This window comes from Elgaria multicarinata, chromosome 9 (genome assembly GCF_023053635.1).
Source record: "Elgaria multicarinata webbii isolate HBS135686 ecotype San Diego chromosome 9, rElgMul1.1.pri, whole genome shotgun sequence".
Classification (NCBI taxonomy): Eukaryota; Metazoa; Chordata; class Lepidosauria; order Squamata; family Anguidae; genus Elgaria; species Elgaria multicarinata.
Genome location: NC_086179.1, coordinates 66,977,778 through 66,997,387, shown reverse-complemented (window position 1 = coordinate 66,997,387; position 19,610 = coordinate 66,977,778). Strand labels below are relative to the sequence as shown.

General features: G+C 45.1%; 1 protein-coding gene across 1 annotated transcript in view; it reads left to right on the top strand.

Annotated features, from left to right (window-relative positions):
• Positions 1-14,367: 14,367 nt before the first annotated feature.
• Positions 14,368-19,610, top strand: part of CTTNBP2 (cortactin binding protein 2) — a 108,215-nt gene continuing 102,972 nt past the window's right edge. The window contains exon 1 of the mRNA XM_063134051.1: positions 14,368-14,495. Within this exon, the coding sequence (XP_062990121.1) occupies positions 14,418-14,495 (78 nt within the window). The 5' untranslated portion in view covers positions 14,368-14,417. The remainder of the gene's footprint in view (positions 14,496-19,610) is intronic.

The window sequence follows — 19,610 nt, the reverse complement described above, 5'->3', positions numbered from 1 at the left end:
GGTCCCGAGTGCAACCTGAAACCATCTCAGTATCCGGTAGAGCATATGAATGTCTGCAGCTCTCTCCCACTTTCCATCTTAAGATTGTAACCAAATGCAGTCTCCACAGCTTAAACATCAGCCACTTCCCCCACCCTACCCCTCTTTGTACTTTGTTTACCATCTTGCCTGTGAAGAGTTCTGCAAAACCCTACCCAGTAATTTACGACATCAGAGTTGGCCTAATAAAGGCATGAGGGCGATACAGATTTTAGATTTTTTCCCCTTTGGGGATTTTTCTTTATCTTGGTAGCATTGTAACATAAAAAACTCTGTGTATTCCTTTGATACATTTATTAATAAATGCAGCTGGCATCCTGCAAAAATAGAAACCTGACAAATACCAAATGAAACCATTGATGGTGAAGCTCAGTGGTGTTGACACCAAGGTAGAACTCCAGGTATTTTGGACTTCAATTTCCAGAAGCCCCTGTCTCCATAGCCAATGGTCAGGAATGCTGTGAACTGAAATCTAGATATCTACTTTCTGCCCATCCCTGGCCTTCACTGATTGGCCAGTGCCTGTCCAAGGTTTCCAACAGGTGTTTTTCTCACCCAGCTCTACCTGGACATCCCAGAGATGCAACCTGGGTACTTTTCATTACAGAGTTCCATTTCATGTACTCTGTGGCCCTTGCCCCAACATATACATTCCTGGCTGCTACTAGAAATCCCCCTCCAAGGCTGAGTTCATTGAGCTCCAAGAACCTAGTTTTACCTGCCTATTCAGCAATGCTTTGCTGTAGTATGAGATAAGCTTCACATCCTTAGTTTTGATGGCTACATGTAAGGATGTTCCGTTTTCAGACTTCACTAGTAATACTTTTGATTCCTGAGTGAATGAGACCCAAGCATCTTTATATGCAGCAATATCATTGTGTGCTTCACATTGTATTATACACCTAAATTAAATATAAAGCATGAATAGGGCATCCGGTCCTCCTTTTAATTATTAGTTCCAATCTCACTGTCTGCCTCTAACATTATTTTAGATATGGTGGTTCCAATCCACAAACTAAAATGATCAGAGTATTTGGTTTCAAAGTGTTTAGGGTTACTATAGTACTCTTCTATAGTAAGATTTTTGGGGGTTGTGGCCACTATTTCTTGTGTTTATGCTGTATTGCTATGCATACTGTGGAATTTGATTCTCAGTGAACATGCCTACAGTCATGCTACACAAGTTCTAATCTTGCTCAACTCAAATGCTTTTTCTGAAGTTGTATTATGATATGCTTTGAGATAGGGGTGTGATCCGCTCCGATTAGGAGCGTAGAAGCAGTAGCGGATTGGCCTGCTCCGCCTTACCCAGAGGCGGAGTAGGAGCGGACCGCGGACCCCCTAGAAGCAAGGCGAAGAGAAGCGCCCATTTTTCGGAGCTCCTAGTTCAGGCGGAGCGCTCCGGTCGCCATCTTGAAAACATTTCGCCATAGGATTGCATTGTGGCAAATAATCGCGCATAACTAGGTTGTTTTTGAAGCTATCGTTCTAGAAATTCTTGTGCACAGAGAGTCGTGGATGGGGGTCATTTTGAGACCACTCTCACCTCTCTGCGTTGTCTGGGTCGCGTGCTATATTTTTTTTAAAATCGGGTCAACCGCGCGGCTCAAACGGCGTTTTCGGCTTTTCGCCCATAGGATTGCATTGAGGGAAAGAATCGGGGATAACTGGGGGGGGTTTAAGCTATCCTTCTGAAAATTCTTGTGCACAGAGAGTCGTGGATGGGGGTCATTTTGAGACCACTCTCACCTCTCTGCGTTGTCTGGGTCGCGTGCTATATTTTTGTGAAAATTGGGTCAACCGCGCGGCTCAAACGGCGTTTTCGGCTTTTCGCCCATAGGATTGCATTGAGGGAAAGAATCGGGGATAACTGGGGGGGGGGGTTTAAGCTATCATTCTGAAAATTCTTGTGCACAGAGAGTCGTGGATGGGGGTCATTTTGAGACCACTCTCACCTCTCTGCGTTGTCTGGGTCGCGTGCTATATTTTTGTGAAAATTGGGTCAACCGCGCGGCTCAAACGGCGTTTTCGGCTTTTCGCCCATAGGATTGCATTGAGGGAAAGAATCGGGGATAACTGGGGGGGGGTTTAAGCTATCATTCTGAAAATTCTTGTGCACAGAGAGTCGTGGATGGGGGTCATTTTGAGACTACTCTCAACTTTCTGCATCGTACGGGTCGCGCGCTAGAAGTTTTTAAAAAATCGGCGGGAAAAATACCTTTTTCAAAGGGCTGAGGGGCAGAGTCAGCTCCCGGTCATGATGATCCCAAAGTTGGAGGAGGGCATAGGCAAAACAGGTAACTTGGGATTCTGGGAAACTTCTCTTTCTTCATCTGAACGGGCTTTTCCCCGTGTTTTTTAACACAGTAGCCCCACCAAATGCACAAACACAACCTGAAATCATATACTAAGCCAAGAATAAGAGATAGAAACACAGCACTGCTCCCCACCCTAACCTTGGTGAACAACTGAATAGATGTGGTGCAAGGGGATGAGCTCCCCTAGGGCATCTCATCGTGGACGTGCCCCCACTCTCTCCTGCACTGGAAGGCCATTAGAGCCTTCCAAAGAGAGTAAAACGGTGGAGCAATGCCTATCATGAGTTGAAGTGAATGGTCACTTTTCAGTGGTGGAGCAATGCCTGTTATGAGTTGAAGTGAGCGTTTTACTTCTTCTCAGAGCTGTTGGTGGCTGTCTTGAACTGGCAGCTACTTCCCCCTCCCCCGGGCACGTCCCCCTATTGCTGGTAAAAGACAGATATAGCCTTTTTAAAAAAATTCTTCTTGCTGTTTATTGAGCAACACTGCTGCTTTTAATTCCACCCCTCCTTTGTTTATTTATTGATTTATTCCATTTTATATGCATTACTGGCTTATCCTTGGCTCACTTCCTTATGCCCCGAGAAATGCCAGCTGCATGCCTGCCTGCCTTCCCTCCCTCCTCCCCTGCCCACCTCGCAGGGATGTTGTGTGTGGGGTGCCCGATTTTCAAAAATTCCCCAAAAATCAGGGGATGATGGGATTGCTTTGAAACTTGGCGTGCGTGTGTATATCCCCATGAGGTGTCACGGTGCCAAACATGAGGTTTCTAACTTGAACAGAAAAAAAGTTGTATAATTTTTTAGCTTTCAATGCAAGCCTATGGGGGGGGAAACGGAGCTCCGGATCCGGATCCGGAGCTCCGAGCGGAGCGGAGCAGAAGTGGGCGGAGCGGGGGCGGGGCGGAGCGGCCCGATCCGGAAAATGGCGGATCTGCAAGTGAAGCGGAGCGGGGGGTCCGTGCACACCCCTACTTTGAGATGGTACATTATCATCATCTGAGTAGTCGGATCAATGTAAAATGTTATTTTAAAAAATAAAATAAAATTGGCCAGAGCCAAGGAGTTCCAGAACTTGGTGCTAACGTTTCTGCCAGCCACAGCTGTCAACATCTGTGGCTGCATAGTCAGCAAAGAAGTAACAAGTATGTGGACAGACTTCCTGGTTTACAATTCTTTCTTTTTTATTAATTTTTATTATTTAACAACAACGCAAGATAAATCATATATATACATAATATAACATTCCTCTTATTTCTTAGCTATACATTCTACTTCTTAACTAACTCACATTAGTAAGTGCCCCCCACCCTCGGGATCTTATTCTAGTTTCCAAAATTGCATTGAATCGTCTGGAGGTGTTCCTCTCCCTTTTAACAATACATGCTCTAGGAACAATTTCCATATCTCTTCAAAATCATTGTTTTTTGATATTCCCCTCCTAAATCTAATATTTCATGTTAATTTATCGTTTATAGCAATAGCCCATATTTCTTTATACCAGTCTTCTATATCATAATCTCTTTGAACTTTCCAATTTCTGGATATCATTAACCTTGCAGCTGTTAACAGGTTCATTATTAATTCTTTTTCCATCTGATTACATTTAAGATTTCCATACACTGATAATAATGCTACACTTGGTGTTTCTTCTAAATCCATTCCAGTTATTTCATTTATTTCTCTATACACCATTTTCCATAATTTTTGTACATGTTCACAATTCCACCACATATGTATATACGTACAATCCTTTCTGCTCCCAAATTGCTTGCTGTATGCGCTGACTTACATTGCCAGACCATAAATCAGAAATAGGGGACATGGGGCCCTCCAGTTGTTGCTGGACTGCAACTCTGATCATCCTGAATCCTTGGATATGCTAATGGGAGTTGAAGTCTAACAACAGCTGGAAGGCCACACATTCCCCATCCCTGGCATAAGTCATGGTTAGAAATGAACCAAGGTTTATTTGGTGCCCTGAGCCAGCCTACAGTTCCCACATCCCCAGCCAGCATGCTAGGTAAGAATTTAAATGCTACATGCCCCTGAGCTGACTGCTTCTCTACCTGCGCCCTGCACTTCTCCAGCCTTTGGGAAACGTTTTCTTTTTGGACAGTTGTCCTTTGCAACATGCTGCTTCCACCACCACCACCCCATCACATCCTCCTCTGCTGCCTCGTTCCTTCCCCCCTTCCCCAGAGTTCCGCAATTATGGTTTTAACTTTTGTGAACCGCCCAGAGAGCTTGGGCTATTGTAATTAATAAATAAATAAATAAAATGTATAGCTTCACTCGTCTGTGCTCTGTATCAGCGCACGTGCGCATGTGCACATTAATAACTACATTTAAAAAAAAATTCAGGCGATAAATCACTGTTGCTGCTGCAGTGTGACACTCTTTGCCTAGATTTGAATCAACGAAAATTCGGGTTTATATTCAATGAGGAGCAATCCTGTTGTTGTATAGACAGGGGCCCAGGTTACCTTGTTGTTAAAGTCCAACATGGCCATTCTGTCACTATCCCTGAATTTCAGGCCTGAGAATTAAAACCAAATCCCACTCATCCATACTGTGGGAAGATTGTAATTGCTATTTGAAGTGTTTGTTCATTTATTTTTACTTTGTTGTTTAGTGTTTTGTTGTTTTCATTCATTTGAAAAGAAAAGCCATAAGATGGACATTACAAAAACAAATAAATCAATAATGTTTGGAACAGAAATTCTCTATAATCAGGGAAATACAGGAAGTATATTAGCAGTCTACTCCATCAATGAATAAAAGGTTAGGTTTCATATTTGCTGTACTCCAACTGAAGCAATGAATTCAGAGATCCCTTAGTGTGACTTTTCCTTCTGAAGTTGGATTTATCTATTCCCTTGTGTCATGGCTCTGCGGTGGGACTAACAACCTAGTGAAATAGTTTCATTTCATTAGCAAGTCAATGTCTCCTGTGCGAAGCATTTTTACGCAAACAGTGTTTCATTACCAGCTCCCTAGCAGAGAAGTTTAAACTTGGACCTGAGGGAGTTAACTCTTCATTGTTAAAAGGTTCTCTTGACAGTCAAACAAATTAACTTCCCTGAAGATGTTATTTTCCTCAGTAATGGAATTAACTTCCCCAAACAAGGCAAGTTTTGTGTGCATTGAAGACTCATCTGAAGCAATGTGATGCCATCTGCATGACAACATAGTTACCTCTCCAGATAGTTCAGTGTTCTGTTCAGTACTTGCCATGAGTAGAAGTGTCTTTTTTTAAAAAAAAAAGAAAAGAAAAAGAAAAAGAAAATGGCAGGCACATTTATTTCTTGTCTTTGGCAGCATTGACTTGCTGCTAATACCATAGTTCCAAGCCAGCAGTAGTTATCCCATTCTGTGTAGAGAATGTGTTGGAATATAAAATGAGAAAATAAAGCATACTTTCACATGTAGTTGTGTCATGGGCCCCAACAGTTGTCAGTGCACTTTCATAGTGGAATATCCTACTTGGTGTAGATGAGCCCAATGTGTGTATAAGCACTAATTTAAAAAGTTGATTTGAACTATAAACTGTCTCTAGCCTGTGTTTATTGCCTCCAATACTAAATCTGTGTTGCCACACTTTCTCTACCCATAAGGAACCCTGCTATAAGTCACACCAGACTTTATAATAAGCAGAAGGGTACCCCTTTAACCCATGCAACCTTTTTGCTGTTGAAATTGAGCACAAACATTTATGCTTTAGGGTGGATTCCTGCACTGAGCAGGGTGTTGGACTAGATGGCCTTTTAGGACCCTTCCAACTCTACTATTCTATGATTCTGTAACCAAAATTGACCCCAATGAAACCAAGGGTGTTGCTAGACCTGCCGGGATAAGACGGCAGGGAGGCGAGGCGATGGCGCGCTGACGTTAGCGCGCGCCACCCCGGCTTCCAGACGCGGAACGCGCAGGGACGTCGGGATCCCTGCAGCGTCCGCCATTTTTAAAAAAAGTTTAAAAGGGCCACTTGCGGCCCGAAGACTCCGGAGAAGGTAAGCCGTTTTTTTTTACTTAACCCCCCCCCCATCAGGTCCTGATCCCTTCCCATGCCTTCTCCCTCCGTGTGTCCCGTGTCGCCTGTGCTCCCTTCTCCCTCCGTGTGTCCCGTGTCGTCTGTGCTCCCTTCTCCCTCCGTGTGTCCCGTGTCGTCTGTGCTCCCTTCTCCCTCCGTGTGTGTCCCCCCCCCCCCGGCTGATGGGCACAGCACTGAGCGCTGTGCCCAATCCACGGCTTTTTGTGGCTACTTGCGAGTAAGCGAGTAGCCTCAAAAAGCCACGGAAGTCTCTAGACGTTCTGCAGCCCCGGCCTCAGGCCGGAGCTGCGGAAAAGGCGTGCCATAAGCAACTTCGCTTATGGCGCGTTAGAGGAGGCTTCAGTGCGGCCTGGGGCCGGATTCCCCTGTGCGTCATGTGGACGCACAGCAGGGAAACCAGCTCTCAAGGTGCGCTAAGACCTCGTCTAGCAAGGCCCCAATTGTGGGGCTAAATGTACGTTTGGGCCAACTGCGTGCCATGTTGTTGTTTTTAAGGTGAGTGGATTATATGGTAGGGTGACCAACTGTCAGGATTTCCCCGGATTTGTCCTGGTTTTTGTTCTTTCCATGGTGTCAGGGGGGATTTTCTATAATTTTCAATAATGTCCTGGAATGACACACCTTCCCCTTTAAGGCTGCCATTAGCATGGCAGGAGGGAATGACATGCTTTCTTGAGGCACATCATTCTCCCCCGCCGAGCTCCAATTGAGGTCTTAAAGGGGAAAGTGGGTCATTCGTGGACATTATAGAAAAGGCCCCAATTGGAGTGGATGGTGGTGGTGCAGAATGAAATCCTTTCCCCTCCTCTGCTCCAATCGGGTTCTTTAAGGTGGCGGGGGAATAACGTACTTTCTGCAGGACTCAGAAAGCTGCTTCCCCACACACACACTAGGTGTCCTCTTTTTTGGTTTCCCAAATATGGTCACTCTATTATACGGTCTATAGAAATAAAAACAAAACAGAATTCACCTGCCAGAAATCTCATGTCAGATTTTATAAGAAATGAAATCTAGAACATATTTTCAGATAACGGCCTGTTGTGTTATTTTGAAGCTTGTTTCCCTTTCCAACAAGCCATGCCACCTGGTTTGGGCAACATGACAAGCCGTACCTGGGTGGGCAATTAGCCAAAGGTTGCTCAGTACGTACTGCAGATTAAACAAGCTTGTTTAAACTGCAGTGATTGTGCGAACTGGATCAATATGTCTCCAAAGAGCAGTAGACTGCCCTACCATAACTTCTAAAAATGATCACATGCATACTTATTTAGGATTCTGTGAGGGTGTGAATGCCATGAAATTACCTTGTCCACTCTTCCCCTGAAGCTGTCAGTGTTTCCTAATTCCTAATTCCCCTGTTCAAATGATAAACGATGGTTAAGCATTTTGAACTAAATATTATGGCTTTGTGTGTTGTGTGAACCATTCCTAACCATGCTGGCTACATAACCCCAGTTTAAACACACTCACTAACCATTTGCTGCAGAAGGATTTAGTAGCCTAACCATGGCTTAGCATGTTGTCTGAACAGGCCTATTGGAGCAACAGCAGCAATCTTGTTGCATCTTAAAGACTAACATCAAAACGACCAACATTGTTATCTTTTCGGCGCCAGGTCAAGTCTTTTCTCTTCTCCCAGGCATTTAACAGCATATTTTTTTAACTGGCCCCAGAATAGTTGTTTTTAAATGGATATTGTCTGTTTTTGTTTGTATTTTATGCTTTTTATGGTTTTAAAATTTTGTATATTTCTTTTTAATGTTCACTGTTTTTAACTTTAGTAAACCACCCAGAGAGATTCGGTTATGGGGCGGTATATAAATGATGATAATAATAATAATAATAATAATAATAATAATAATAATAATAATAATAATAATAATACATTATTTTAGCATATGCTTTTGAGAACTCTAGGCTCATTAGATCCATGGAGTGCTACCAGGAATTTCAGTTTATATACAATACTTATTTGTGTATGTTTGTGTAGAATTATACAAAGTGAGGTCAGAACAAAATTAAATGCAGAAAGTACTGACAGTGACAATTACATTATTAACAGAGGCCATTCTCAGTATAGTTGCCGCTGATAAAACAAACATCCTGGCACTGGGTAAGCTAGTTAACTCATGTAGTGTGAGAAAAATCCTCTATCTTGATTGAAGCCTCTGGCAATAGAATTGAACTTGTTGAGGATTCTAATTCAGCAGTCTCTCCCTCTAATCTCCATTTGAAGTTTCTTTTCTCCACAAAGGCCACTTTAAGGCCAGTGATAGTGTCCTCTCCCGCTGAAATGCTCTCCCACTGGTTTCTGAATATTGCAATTTCTGATGTCAGATTTGTGTCTATTTGTTTCTACAGAGACTAGCTTGCTTGCCCTATGTAGAATGCAAAACAATATTTCAGTCAGAAGAAGGCATATATCACATTGAAAGATAAGCAAATGAATGAGCCCCTAATGTTGTGGTTGACATTATTAGATCCTGTAATATTTTTTTCAGAGTAGATATGGGGACAAAGTCAGCAGCTTGGTTTGTTGCAGGTCTGGTCACTGTGTTAGTACCCTTGTTATCTGCTTTGTTGCTGCTGAGTTGTGGCAGTGGGGTGAGTATTGGTGTCTATAAGCAAGTCAGGTCTACCACCCAAGGATTGTCCAGGATGGGTTGTACATCACTGACTATAAGTTTGAGTGGTTTTAGCTGGGAACAACAGATGACAAGCTGGTTGTTCTGTCACTGGCTGTTGAGTTAGATTTCATCAACAGGTTTAATTCTAGATGGACAAGGCCAGACTAGTATCTAGGAATGCTCTACTGTAGGACAGACTCAGAACACCATGTGTTGTCACCTACACAGGTGCATGTCTAGACAGAAATAAGTTCCTTTGAGTTCAGTGGGACTTACTTCCAGGTATTTGTGTGTAGCACTGCTGCCTTATTTGTCCAGTATGGGACGTGTGGCCTGTTAAATCCCACCATTACCATTATAGTAATCGAACTCCGGAACTAGAGAATTTAGTAGAGCCCTGACCTGAATCAATTGTCTTCACCCAGAGCTGAAGAGGTGCTAGCTTTTCTGCACAGCTACTGGCAAGTTTGGAAATCTACATAAGATACGCAGGGACTTACCTAGTTCATACATGTAATCAAATTTAAACATTACTGGGTTTGAGTGGTCTTCTTTTTCCAGGGCCCATTCTCCTCCCTGTTCTTTGACATTCTCTTTCCTATCCTTGACAATAGTAAGGCTGCAATCCTATTTACACTACTGTGTCTTCAATATCAGTGGGATCTCCTCTTTCTAAGTCAGGAATATGTTGCTCTCCAGATGGTGTTGGACTACAACTCTCAACACCCCTGGCCATTGGGCATGTTGGCTGGGGCTGATGGGAGGTGGAGTCTACCATCATCTGCGAGGCCACACATTCCTCACCCTAGATCTAAGTAAATCACCTAGTGAATGTATTGGCATCAAAATGATTATCTTCCTGGCTTTCCAAATGAGAATCCCTTTGATAATTTCTGTCACAACAACAGCTTAAACAACTTCCAACATTAGGATGATGTATTGGGAGCAAGTGGTCTGGGGGTGGATTTTAGCTGAAGTCCTGCTGGTCTGTCTAGTCTTTTCATGTCTCTTTAACTGAGATTTGAAAATGGTTCCTTCTTCATGATCAGAAATTATTTTTAAATCTATCTTCTCATGAGAAAGGAGAATTAATATTCTGAAATCTGACTACTGCGTGGAGAGACTAATTCAGTAATCATTTGGCTTATGATATGGTCATGCAGTAACCAATACTGAAGAAAAACGTATTTACATCTCTTTCTCTAAGCTATGTAGTTCCCAGTGAAAAGGATATATGTACTGCAGGTAGGACAGAGCAAAGATTCTTGGGGATATACAGGTAATTGGACAATTCCATGTGTATCAGCTAGATTTTAATAGCAATAGTAATCTCAGAGGGCAGATTCCAATGCTGCCCTTGCCTGCGCAACCAGACCCGCCAATTCCGGTCCAGAAGTGGCCCCTACTGCTTGCAGAACAGCAATTTAACACTTCCAGAGGCAAGCCAAAATGAAAGAAATACCTGTTTCTAGAAGGTCTGCAGAGCTCACATAAGGGACCTTCCAAAATATGAGTGTTTCTGTTTGTTTCTGGGCTTGCCTTCGGAAGTGCTAGATTGGTATTCTGCAAGTGATCGGGACCACTTGCAGACCAGAATTGGTGAGCCTGGCCGTATGTGGACTAGACCACATACTAGACCACATACTAGGCCAGCTCTGCTAGTGGATGGGAGCATTGGATTCTTTCCAGAGTTTTAATAATGTCATTTTTACAAAAGGAATGGAAATATCTAGCCTTCAATTTGGGGAAGATTAAGCACAATGTGACACAAAGATATTAAATTGGCTCCTGATTTTGGAAAAAGGATGCTTAAAAGCCCAATCCTTATTTGATTGATTAATTGATTGATTGATTGATTGTATTTATATCCCGTTTTTTCCTCCAAGGAACACAAGGAAGCATACATGATCCTCCTCCTCTCCATTTTATTCTCACAACAACAACCTTGTGAGGTAGGTTGGACATAGGCCAGATCTACACCAAGCAGGATATGACACTTAGGCCATAGCTAGACCTAAGGTTTATCCCTGGATCGTCCAGGGGTCAAACCTGTTCATCTAGGTGACACACAGGGGATCCAGTGCTCAGGCAGGGGCGAACCCTGGATGATCCCAGGATAAACCTTAGGTTTAGCTGTAGCCTTAGAAAACGGTTTGAAAACTGTATATAGAGTGTCACTACTGTTATAAATCATCTTAAAGCAGTAGTGTAGATCCTGCCTGAGAGGCTGTGACTGGCCCAAAGTCACCCAGTAGGTTTCCATAGTCAAGTGGGGACCAGAACTCGGATCTCCCGACTCCCAGTCCAACACCCTAGCTACAACTCCCAGCATGCTGCCTGGGAAATTGGCCATGATGGCTATGTGCTACTGCTAGTATCATAGGCAACAGTCCTACATACACCAGTTGCTGGAAAACATGGGTGGTAGGATCCTGCTGCACTCACATCCTGCTTGTGGGTTTGCACAGGCAACTGTTTGGCCACTATGTTAACAGAATTTTGAATTAGATGGATGCTTGGTGTGATCCAGCACGACCCTTTTTATGTTCTTGCATTCTTATTCATGCAGTTATTTCAGTCAATGATGTGATCACCTGTCATTTTAGTTGCAAAGCTGGGAGGAGTTCTTAAGATTTCACTGTGAGCTTTATTTTCACACTAATGATAGATTTCCTCCAAATGCAAATGAAAACTTCAGAGGAAGGATTTTTGTCAGGACCAGAGCAGGGGAGGAAAGGATTAGATTCCCCTTTCCTGCCTTCTGCAATCTTTACTATTATCTCCCCCCACTCCCTCCATGGATGCCATATTCATCTTCTTTGGATATGTTTCCGAGTTCAATTCAAAGTGCTTGTTTTGAACTATGAAGACTCTCTTCCCACACGTACCTACCCAACCCAACCCCCCTTGTTAATCAACAGAGGTCCTTCTCTGAAGTTCAAGGGGGGTGCCTTTTGCCCATAGCCCCCTGGCAAAGAACACTCTCCCTAGAGAAGCCCACTAGGCCTCTTCACTAATGCATTTCTGCTGGTGCCAGGCAAAGACTTGTCTGCTCTCCCATGCCTTTTAACATAATCTTAATCCTTTAAAGAACCGCCCAGAGAGCTGAACCACCCAGAGAGCTCCAGCTATTGGGTGGTATAGAAATGTAATAAATAAATAACAAGATAATCCTATAGATGTCTACTCAGAAATAAGCCCCATTGAGTTCATTGGTGCTTACTACCAGATAAGCAGGTGTAAGATTGCAGCCTTCAGGCACAATCCTGTGCTTGTTTAGACAGAAAAAAGTCCTACAGCTCCAAGCATTCCCCGGCCAGCCATATTTTTAATCTAGGTTTGTTTTCATGGTAGTTGGGATGTGTTTTCCTCATTTAGGTCATTTTAGTTTTCTGTAATTAGGTTATTTTCTCTGTTCTGGTGTTGCCTTCTGTTATTATTGGTAGAGGTTTTTTTTTAAGGGTATAATGTAATTGAATTTTATGGGTTCTATGCTTGTTTTTAATACTTCGATTGTATGTATGCCAGAAAACCCATGGTATTGGGCAACTAACAATTTCTTTTTTAAAAAAAGTGCATGTCTAAATGCAAAGATGCATTTAACACATTTAATATAATTTTTGGCTTGACTCTTAGTAAAGAACCTGAGCTGCCTGGCAAAATACTTTGCCTAGAAAGCTTGACTTCTGAATGGAGTACAGTTGTTTAGAAATATCTAAGTGAAAGGGAAACTGACCAGAACAAGGACAAAATACAGAAGTCAAATTTCAAATAGGAAAGAGAAAGTGGCCAGCTCTAAAAAATATTGTACTTTCCTGTTCAAGGATTTGTACACACATGCATCCCTAACTATTAGGTTCAAATTAAATAACAATTTGTCTATCTGACTGCCTTTGCTGTGCAGGCCACCTTGAACACAGTGGCACTGAGGAAATAAATGAGTTTCTGTGCTCTATTAAACTATAAGTTCAGCAAGGTTTGTGAGCTCATGTTATTGTCAAAAGCCAGCTGGGCACTGAAGAGAGAGTAATACAGTGGCATCAGTGTGGTGTAATGGCTAAAGTGTTAGACTGGGAGTTGGGAGATCTGGGTTCTAGTACCCACTCGGCCACAGAAACCCACTGGGTGACTTTGGGCCAGTCACAGACTCTTAGCCCAACCTACCTCACAGGGTTGTTGTGAGGATAAAATGGAGAGGAGGACGATTATGTATGCTGCCTTGGGTTCCTTGGAGGAAAAAAATGGGATATAAATGCAATATTAATCAGAGAGTGGTGGCTCAGATATCAGTGACGCAGTAACCCCCTGGCACCTTGCACAGCTCCTTTAGAGTTCTGACTAGTTTTGACTGAAACCTGGTGCGGACGCACCACCTTACTGACACCAGAGACTCCACTGACTGGCATAGCAAAGCCAGGACTTGCAGGGACTACAGTGTCAGTACACCTGCTCCCCCCACCCCTGGACTTCCCTCTGAGCTTAGTTGCAATCCTCACAGTATTTGGGGTGGGGGAATGAATTTTCCCAGCAACAATATACCGTTCCCTGTTGTTATTTTTTTTAAAAATTACTTTTTATTTGTACCCTGCCTTTCTACGAAGAAAAACGACGCTCAAGGTGGCTGCACCAATGAAACAAAGGCATAAAAATACAATTAATAAATAATAAAAGCGAATGGAGGGAGGGGTATCAGCAGAGAGGGAAGTATTTGGGGTGGGGGTGGGGGGTTGAATGGGCAATTTCGATCCATTCGCTTCACAAAAGAGCTGCTCCTTTTGGGAGAGGAATGCTGCTTTAGAGCTGGTTCGTTGACATGGTTCAACCCAGCTGCCTGCATTTTGGGACTCTCCTTGGTGGCGCGTACAGCCCTGGAGTAATCAGGATCTTGATATAGCCAACGGGATCGGCTATATGGACATAAAACAGAAAATCCGTGCCGGGAGCGAGCGCAGGGGTCGTAGAAGACAAGAGCTTGTGGGATAAATGCACATCTGTTTTGAAACGCCGGTGGCTATATCGATGCTGCTGACTGTGGTTCTCTAGATCTGGGGTTGCCGGCTGGCTTTCCCCGTTCAACCGCTGGCCGGAGCAGGACCGGCAGGCGGGCACAGAGGCAGCAGGCGAGGCAGCGCGGCTTTCGGGCCAATGGCTCCACCTCCCGGTCCGCGTCGCATGGCGGCGCCCCGTTTCTAGGAGGGAGGGACGGAGGGAGGGAGAGGGGGAGGCGAGCAGAGGGAGAGCGAGCGGGAGCTGCTCGGAGGCCGCTGCGTGCCGGTGCCGAAGGGGTTACGCGGCGGCGGCGGGGGCCGCCGCTCGGCTGGGCTCGACTCCGCGCCGTTCTCCTGGGCTGAGAGTCGGGGCTCGCGCTGCCAGCGGGAAGATGGCGACGGAGGGAGTGAGCGGGGAGCCCGGCTCCGGCGGCCGGGGGGATCCGGCGGCAGCGGCGGCAGCAGCAGCGGTAGGCGAAGCGCGGGCAGCTCTTTCCCGCGGCGGTCCGGCGGCCGAGTCGCCGCGCAGGCTTGCGGGGCTGGGCAGGGGGAAGGGGCGCGGGCCCGGCGTGGGTGGCGGGGAGCGCCTTTCGGGCTCGGCTGGCACGGGTGGCCGGGCTGACTTGGAGCGGGGAGGGGGGAGAGCGACTCTTCGGCGCTTGGAGACGGAGGGAAGAGCAGCCAGGCGGAGCGCACGGGGCTTGGGCGCACCGTCCGTTAGCGCGCTGGGGTCGGGGATCCGCAGTCCCAGGGGTGCCTCTTGGCTCGAGCTCCGCGGGGCGGGATGAGGGGGGGGGGGAGAAAGAGCTCGGGGCGCAAGGACCCCAGGCTGAAGGCGAGTGGAGAGAGAGGCGATGGCAGGCGGCGCTGCTCCGCTTGGGAGCGGATCGTGCGTCCTTGGCAGGGAGGAGTGGACACAGGCGCCTTTCTTGTAACACACACACGCACACACCATCTTTCTATCCGTCCGGGGAGCGGGGACTGGATCGTGGAGGTTTCTGCTCTTCGGTGATGGAGAAGATCCCTCGCGCCCCCCACCCCACTTCGTTCTAGGAGGCGGCTCCCTATTGTTTCCCTGCGTGTGGGGGGGGGGGGCTCTACGAACACGATCTCCTCCTTTCCAATGGGACGGGTTGAGAGGGGAGAGGGTGTCCCCAAACTTGCCCTGGCACCAGCGGCCAGGCGGGCTCGGGGGTCAGAAGGAGCTGTCAGCATCGAGTCGCCCCGTAACCGTTTCCAAGGCTGATCGCCCCCTGGCATTAACTCCCGCCCCCTTCCATATGTGCTGCTTCTCTCCCGCCCCGCCAAGCCCCTGCATAACAAGCGTGGGATATTGTGTGAAGCGTTGGAAGGGGACGCGGAAGGAGGGAGTGGAGCTGCGTTTGAATCCCGAACTCTCGTGGATCTAGAAAGGCTTTAGGTTAGAAAAACAGGGCATCACTTCAAACTGGGAAAGGTTTGCTTTGGGGGGGGGCGGGTGGGAGCAGAGGGAGGAGATCAGGTGCTTTTCTGAGAGGCAGACAGATAACAATAAGCCTGCGCTAATTCTCTCTTATTACACCCACCCGCTCCAGCTTCGGAGTGGTGGAGCAGGAAGGACCTACGTTTTTTCATACCTTGGCTAGAGGCTTTATCTCACGCTAATAACAAGCACACTCCGCTCTCTAGAATGCCCCAAAGTACAGGTACTTTTAGGCTTTGCCCCTTCTTGGAACATGCCTTTCTAGCAGCCTTTCCTAGCTAGGCTCCCTTTGCTGTGGCAGCTTTGCCCTTTCCTTTTCTCATTTGTAGGTCAATTTCTGGTCCCCTTGCTTGTCAAGTTAAGCTGGCCGGACTCCTCCAGCTGTAAATGGAACCGCATGGTAAAATCCGTGCTTTGATTATTGCCCTCAAAGGCATACGTCAAAATTCTCCTGCAGCTTGAACAGCATGCCTTGTTTGCCCATAAAATCAAGATGCCAGTCCTCTCTGTTTTTGCCTACTAAATCATTTGGAGAGGGACAGGTCCCAAATGAGGCCGCTGTCCACCTCACCAGGGTCCATGTTGATTTTTCTATGGAATCAAATAATATTCCCAACATTTCTATTAAGCATATTTGGCGGCTGGGGCAGGGGACGACTTTAGGGGATGGTTATGAATCCCGATCTCTAGAAAAATGCTTTTGGACAGCAACATAGAATCTAAGAAATCTTTTTAAAAGGTTATACTGTGAAATGGACCCAAATGGATATACTGCAATGAAGACAGTGCCACATGTTATGGCTGTTACACCAGTGTTTCTTGTAGTAAAGATGTAACATGTGAACTTCATGTATGCTGTGTACGCACTTTTTAAACCACTCACACATGACTCTAGAGAGGGGCTGTTTTGCATGCAGAAAGACCCAGCTTCTCCAGGTAGGGCCAGGAAAGAATCCTGGCTGAAACCCTGGAGAGTTGGCTGCTGCCAGTCAGAGTGGACAATATTGGACTAGAAGGCCTCGTGGTTTGACCCTAAGGAAGCTCCCCATGTTAATTAGAACAGGGAATCCAAGACATGTGTACACTGATATTTAATGATGCTTGGAACTGCTATAAACGGAGTCCTCTGTTGAGATTACTCATTGAATTTTTCAGCCTTATGGTACAAATGTTTTATTAAACTCCCATTAAAATGGTTTGAAACAATAACCATCTGCTACACAAGGCAGTAGACAGGTACATAGCTGAATACATTGTGGTTTTATTGCTTAAGGTATGAGAGATTCATAAAGTAAACATGCAAGTAATTGAATGGTGAATTAAAACTTGACGGGCATTGCGTTTTGTATTATGAAAAGAAAAAGAGTTGTTTGAAATACTAATCCAATGCAAACCTTTATGTGGCTGCTTTTTGGCTCAGTATTGCTATTAGTTTTGAAAATCAGATCACTTATTTCTATAGAGGGAGTTAGAAAGCTATTCATAGGCAATTACTCTGTTTAAAAGTTGTTATTTTAAGGCTGATGGGGACAGATTGTTAAGTCTTGGTGTTTTTATAAATGTTGAATTTGTTACGTAACTTAATGTAAAAGAGATTTTTCCCCAGATTGCTAGGACGTATTAGAAAAAGCAATGTTCAAGTTGCAATTCAGTGCATACTTACTTGGGAGTAAGTCACTTTGAAATTAGTGGACCTTGCATCTGAGTAAATATGCATTGGACTGCATTGTAAAAGCAACCTCGTTGGTTTCTATTCTGTATAAAGAAGAAAAGCCAGTATCTTTGCTAACAGATAGATTCTGGATTTTTGCCCAGATCCCAGATTAATTTGTAACTTGGAAGTTCAGTAAGATTTCCAGTAGTGTGTTTTCAATTGAACATAAGCCTTCTGGCTTAGCTTTTCCAGCCCTGAAAATATAGATAGTCCAATAAACAATTTAAAATGAACAGCAACAGTTATAGAGCAGAGGTTCAGTGTTACTTAACTTTCAGCATTGGGCTGCCATTTTAAGCTCAACCGCCTTAGGTATTTTATGCTAGCTACTGCTTCCAGGACATCTTAACGAAGAAGAAAAACCTCAGTAACTTTCAGCAATAAAGTTGGCAGGCTTCTGATGGGGGAAAATGCATAGAATATTATGGAAAAATAACCCTGCCTTTGAATGTCAGCAAGAAATTTATGACTGAGGAAAAAAGAAGAAACAAGTTCTTTAATGGGCATATTTGGGAAGGAAGCCAAAATTCTTCCCATTCTAGGCTTTCCTGAACTAAGCATAGCAGTTGGTATGTGGGGGCATTGCAAACCTTTAGTATCTGCGTTGTTGCCATGGTAATCGTGACAAGGGAAAAACTTGAAAGCCGTTGGTGTGATTCACCCCTCACACCTACATGAAGCTGAAATCCACATTCACAGTGAAGTCTCTGCAGGCACTATACTTTACTGGTTGAGTCTACGCTTTACAAACAGAAGGCTACTGGTTCAAATCCTGACATCTCTAAAGGCACCTGGGTAGCAGGGTTGGGAATGGCCCTTACATGAGGTATTGGGGGGGGAGGGGAGGGGAGGGGGGTTCTGTCAGTTGGAGTAGAAGATCCCAAACCTTTTGGGGCCTGTGAGAACATTTGGAATTTTGAGGGAGTATCACAGGTACTCTCACAATATGGCCACCATGGCAGGTTGCCTATTCATAAAACGAATGCCAATGGTGGACATAGTCACAAAACACTCATTTCCCAGAAGGCAAACTGGTGGGGCTAAGGAAAAGTAGTCTGCCCAAGAACTTTAGTACAAAGCAGACATGGGATCTGAGCTCCAAAACACAAAAACATGCCTGTCAACCCAAAGAAAGGTGTCCTGGAAGGGCAGCATTTGCTGCAGGCAAACCCCCTGGTTCATTTCTGTTAATTAAAAACACCTTACTAAAAAAATAAATATTAGAAAGAACAGGGGGCCCAGTGGATCCAAGAGAGGTGCCTGCGAGTGTATAAGTGCCTATGGGTACCACATTGGAGACCTCAGGGTAGAAGATGGACAAAACAGATGGACCAATAATTGGTCTTAATGCAAGATGGCTTCAGATCTTCATGTATGCCCATGTAGTAATACTTCCAGGGTAATAGCCAGTTTCGATGTTGCCCCATATGCAGGCCATAGAAAAGGTCTTATTTGTCCTGATGCTGGGAGTAACCTACTTCAAAGTAGGCATGCACAACCCTCAGCAGTGGTACTGTCTGTGCACCTGCGCCGCATGCCCCTGGTGCCACCAAATACTGACCACATTGGGAGCTGTGTATGTGGTTGCAAGCATTTCAGCATTACGCTTTTGTAACCAACAGCATTACTGTGGCCTGCGTTGTGCCTTGACAACATCAAAACGGGCCTGAAGGGCTGGGTGATCCATACCCTAAAGCAGAGATGAGGAACCTTTTTGCCAAAGGCAAACGTGGATGGAACCAACACATCCCCCCAAACACACGCTGTTTACTTCTATGCAGAAGTAGGTCCCTAAAGGCTGCTGCTGTATGGCTGCTGTTTTCTGGACTCACAGGCATGGTCTGTTCATATGATCGGACTTACGTAGGGGAGGAGAATCATGGACCAAATCCAGCCCTCCTGGAGTCCCAATCTGGCCCCACCCACTTTTCCCCAACCACTGATGGTTTGGTGGTTTCCCAGCTTTTATATGTCCTCCCCCACCTTCTTTGAAACGTCTCTCCTGAGGCTTAGTTACTGGCAGTAAGAGCTTTAAGCTACAATGTGCTGGTATTTTAGCTCCACCCCAATAGCCTTTGGCTTCACCGCTTTTGCCTTTCGCCCCAACCAGCAGTGGAATGTGGACCCCAAGAGTTTCTCCAAAATGGAGTTTGGCCCTTGGGCTGGAAAAGATCGAACATCCCTGGTCTAATGGAAGTGCTCCCCATTTATAAGGCACGTTTCAGAGTTTAAGAGGTTGTGGAGCTAATTGTGTCTGAGATCCATGAATGGTGTTTTTTTTTAACCTTCTGTCTTTAGGGAATCCCATTTTACCTCAGCTACATTTGCTAATTCAGGATTGCCATGGATCCCCAGTGGATTGCAGGGAATTCTGGATATATTATAATCTACAGCACATAAGGAGCGGGG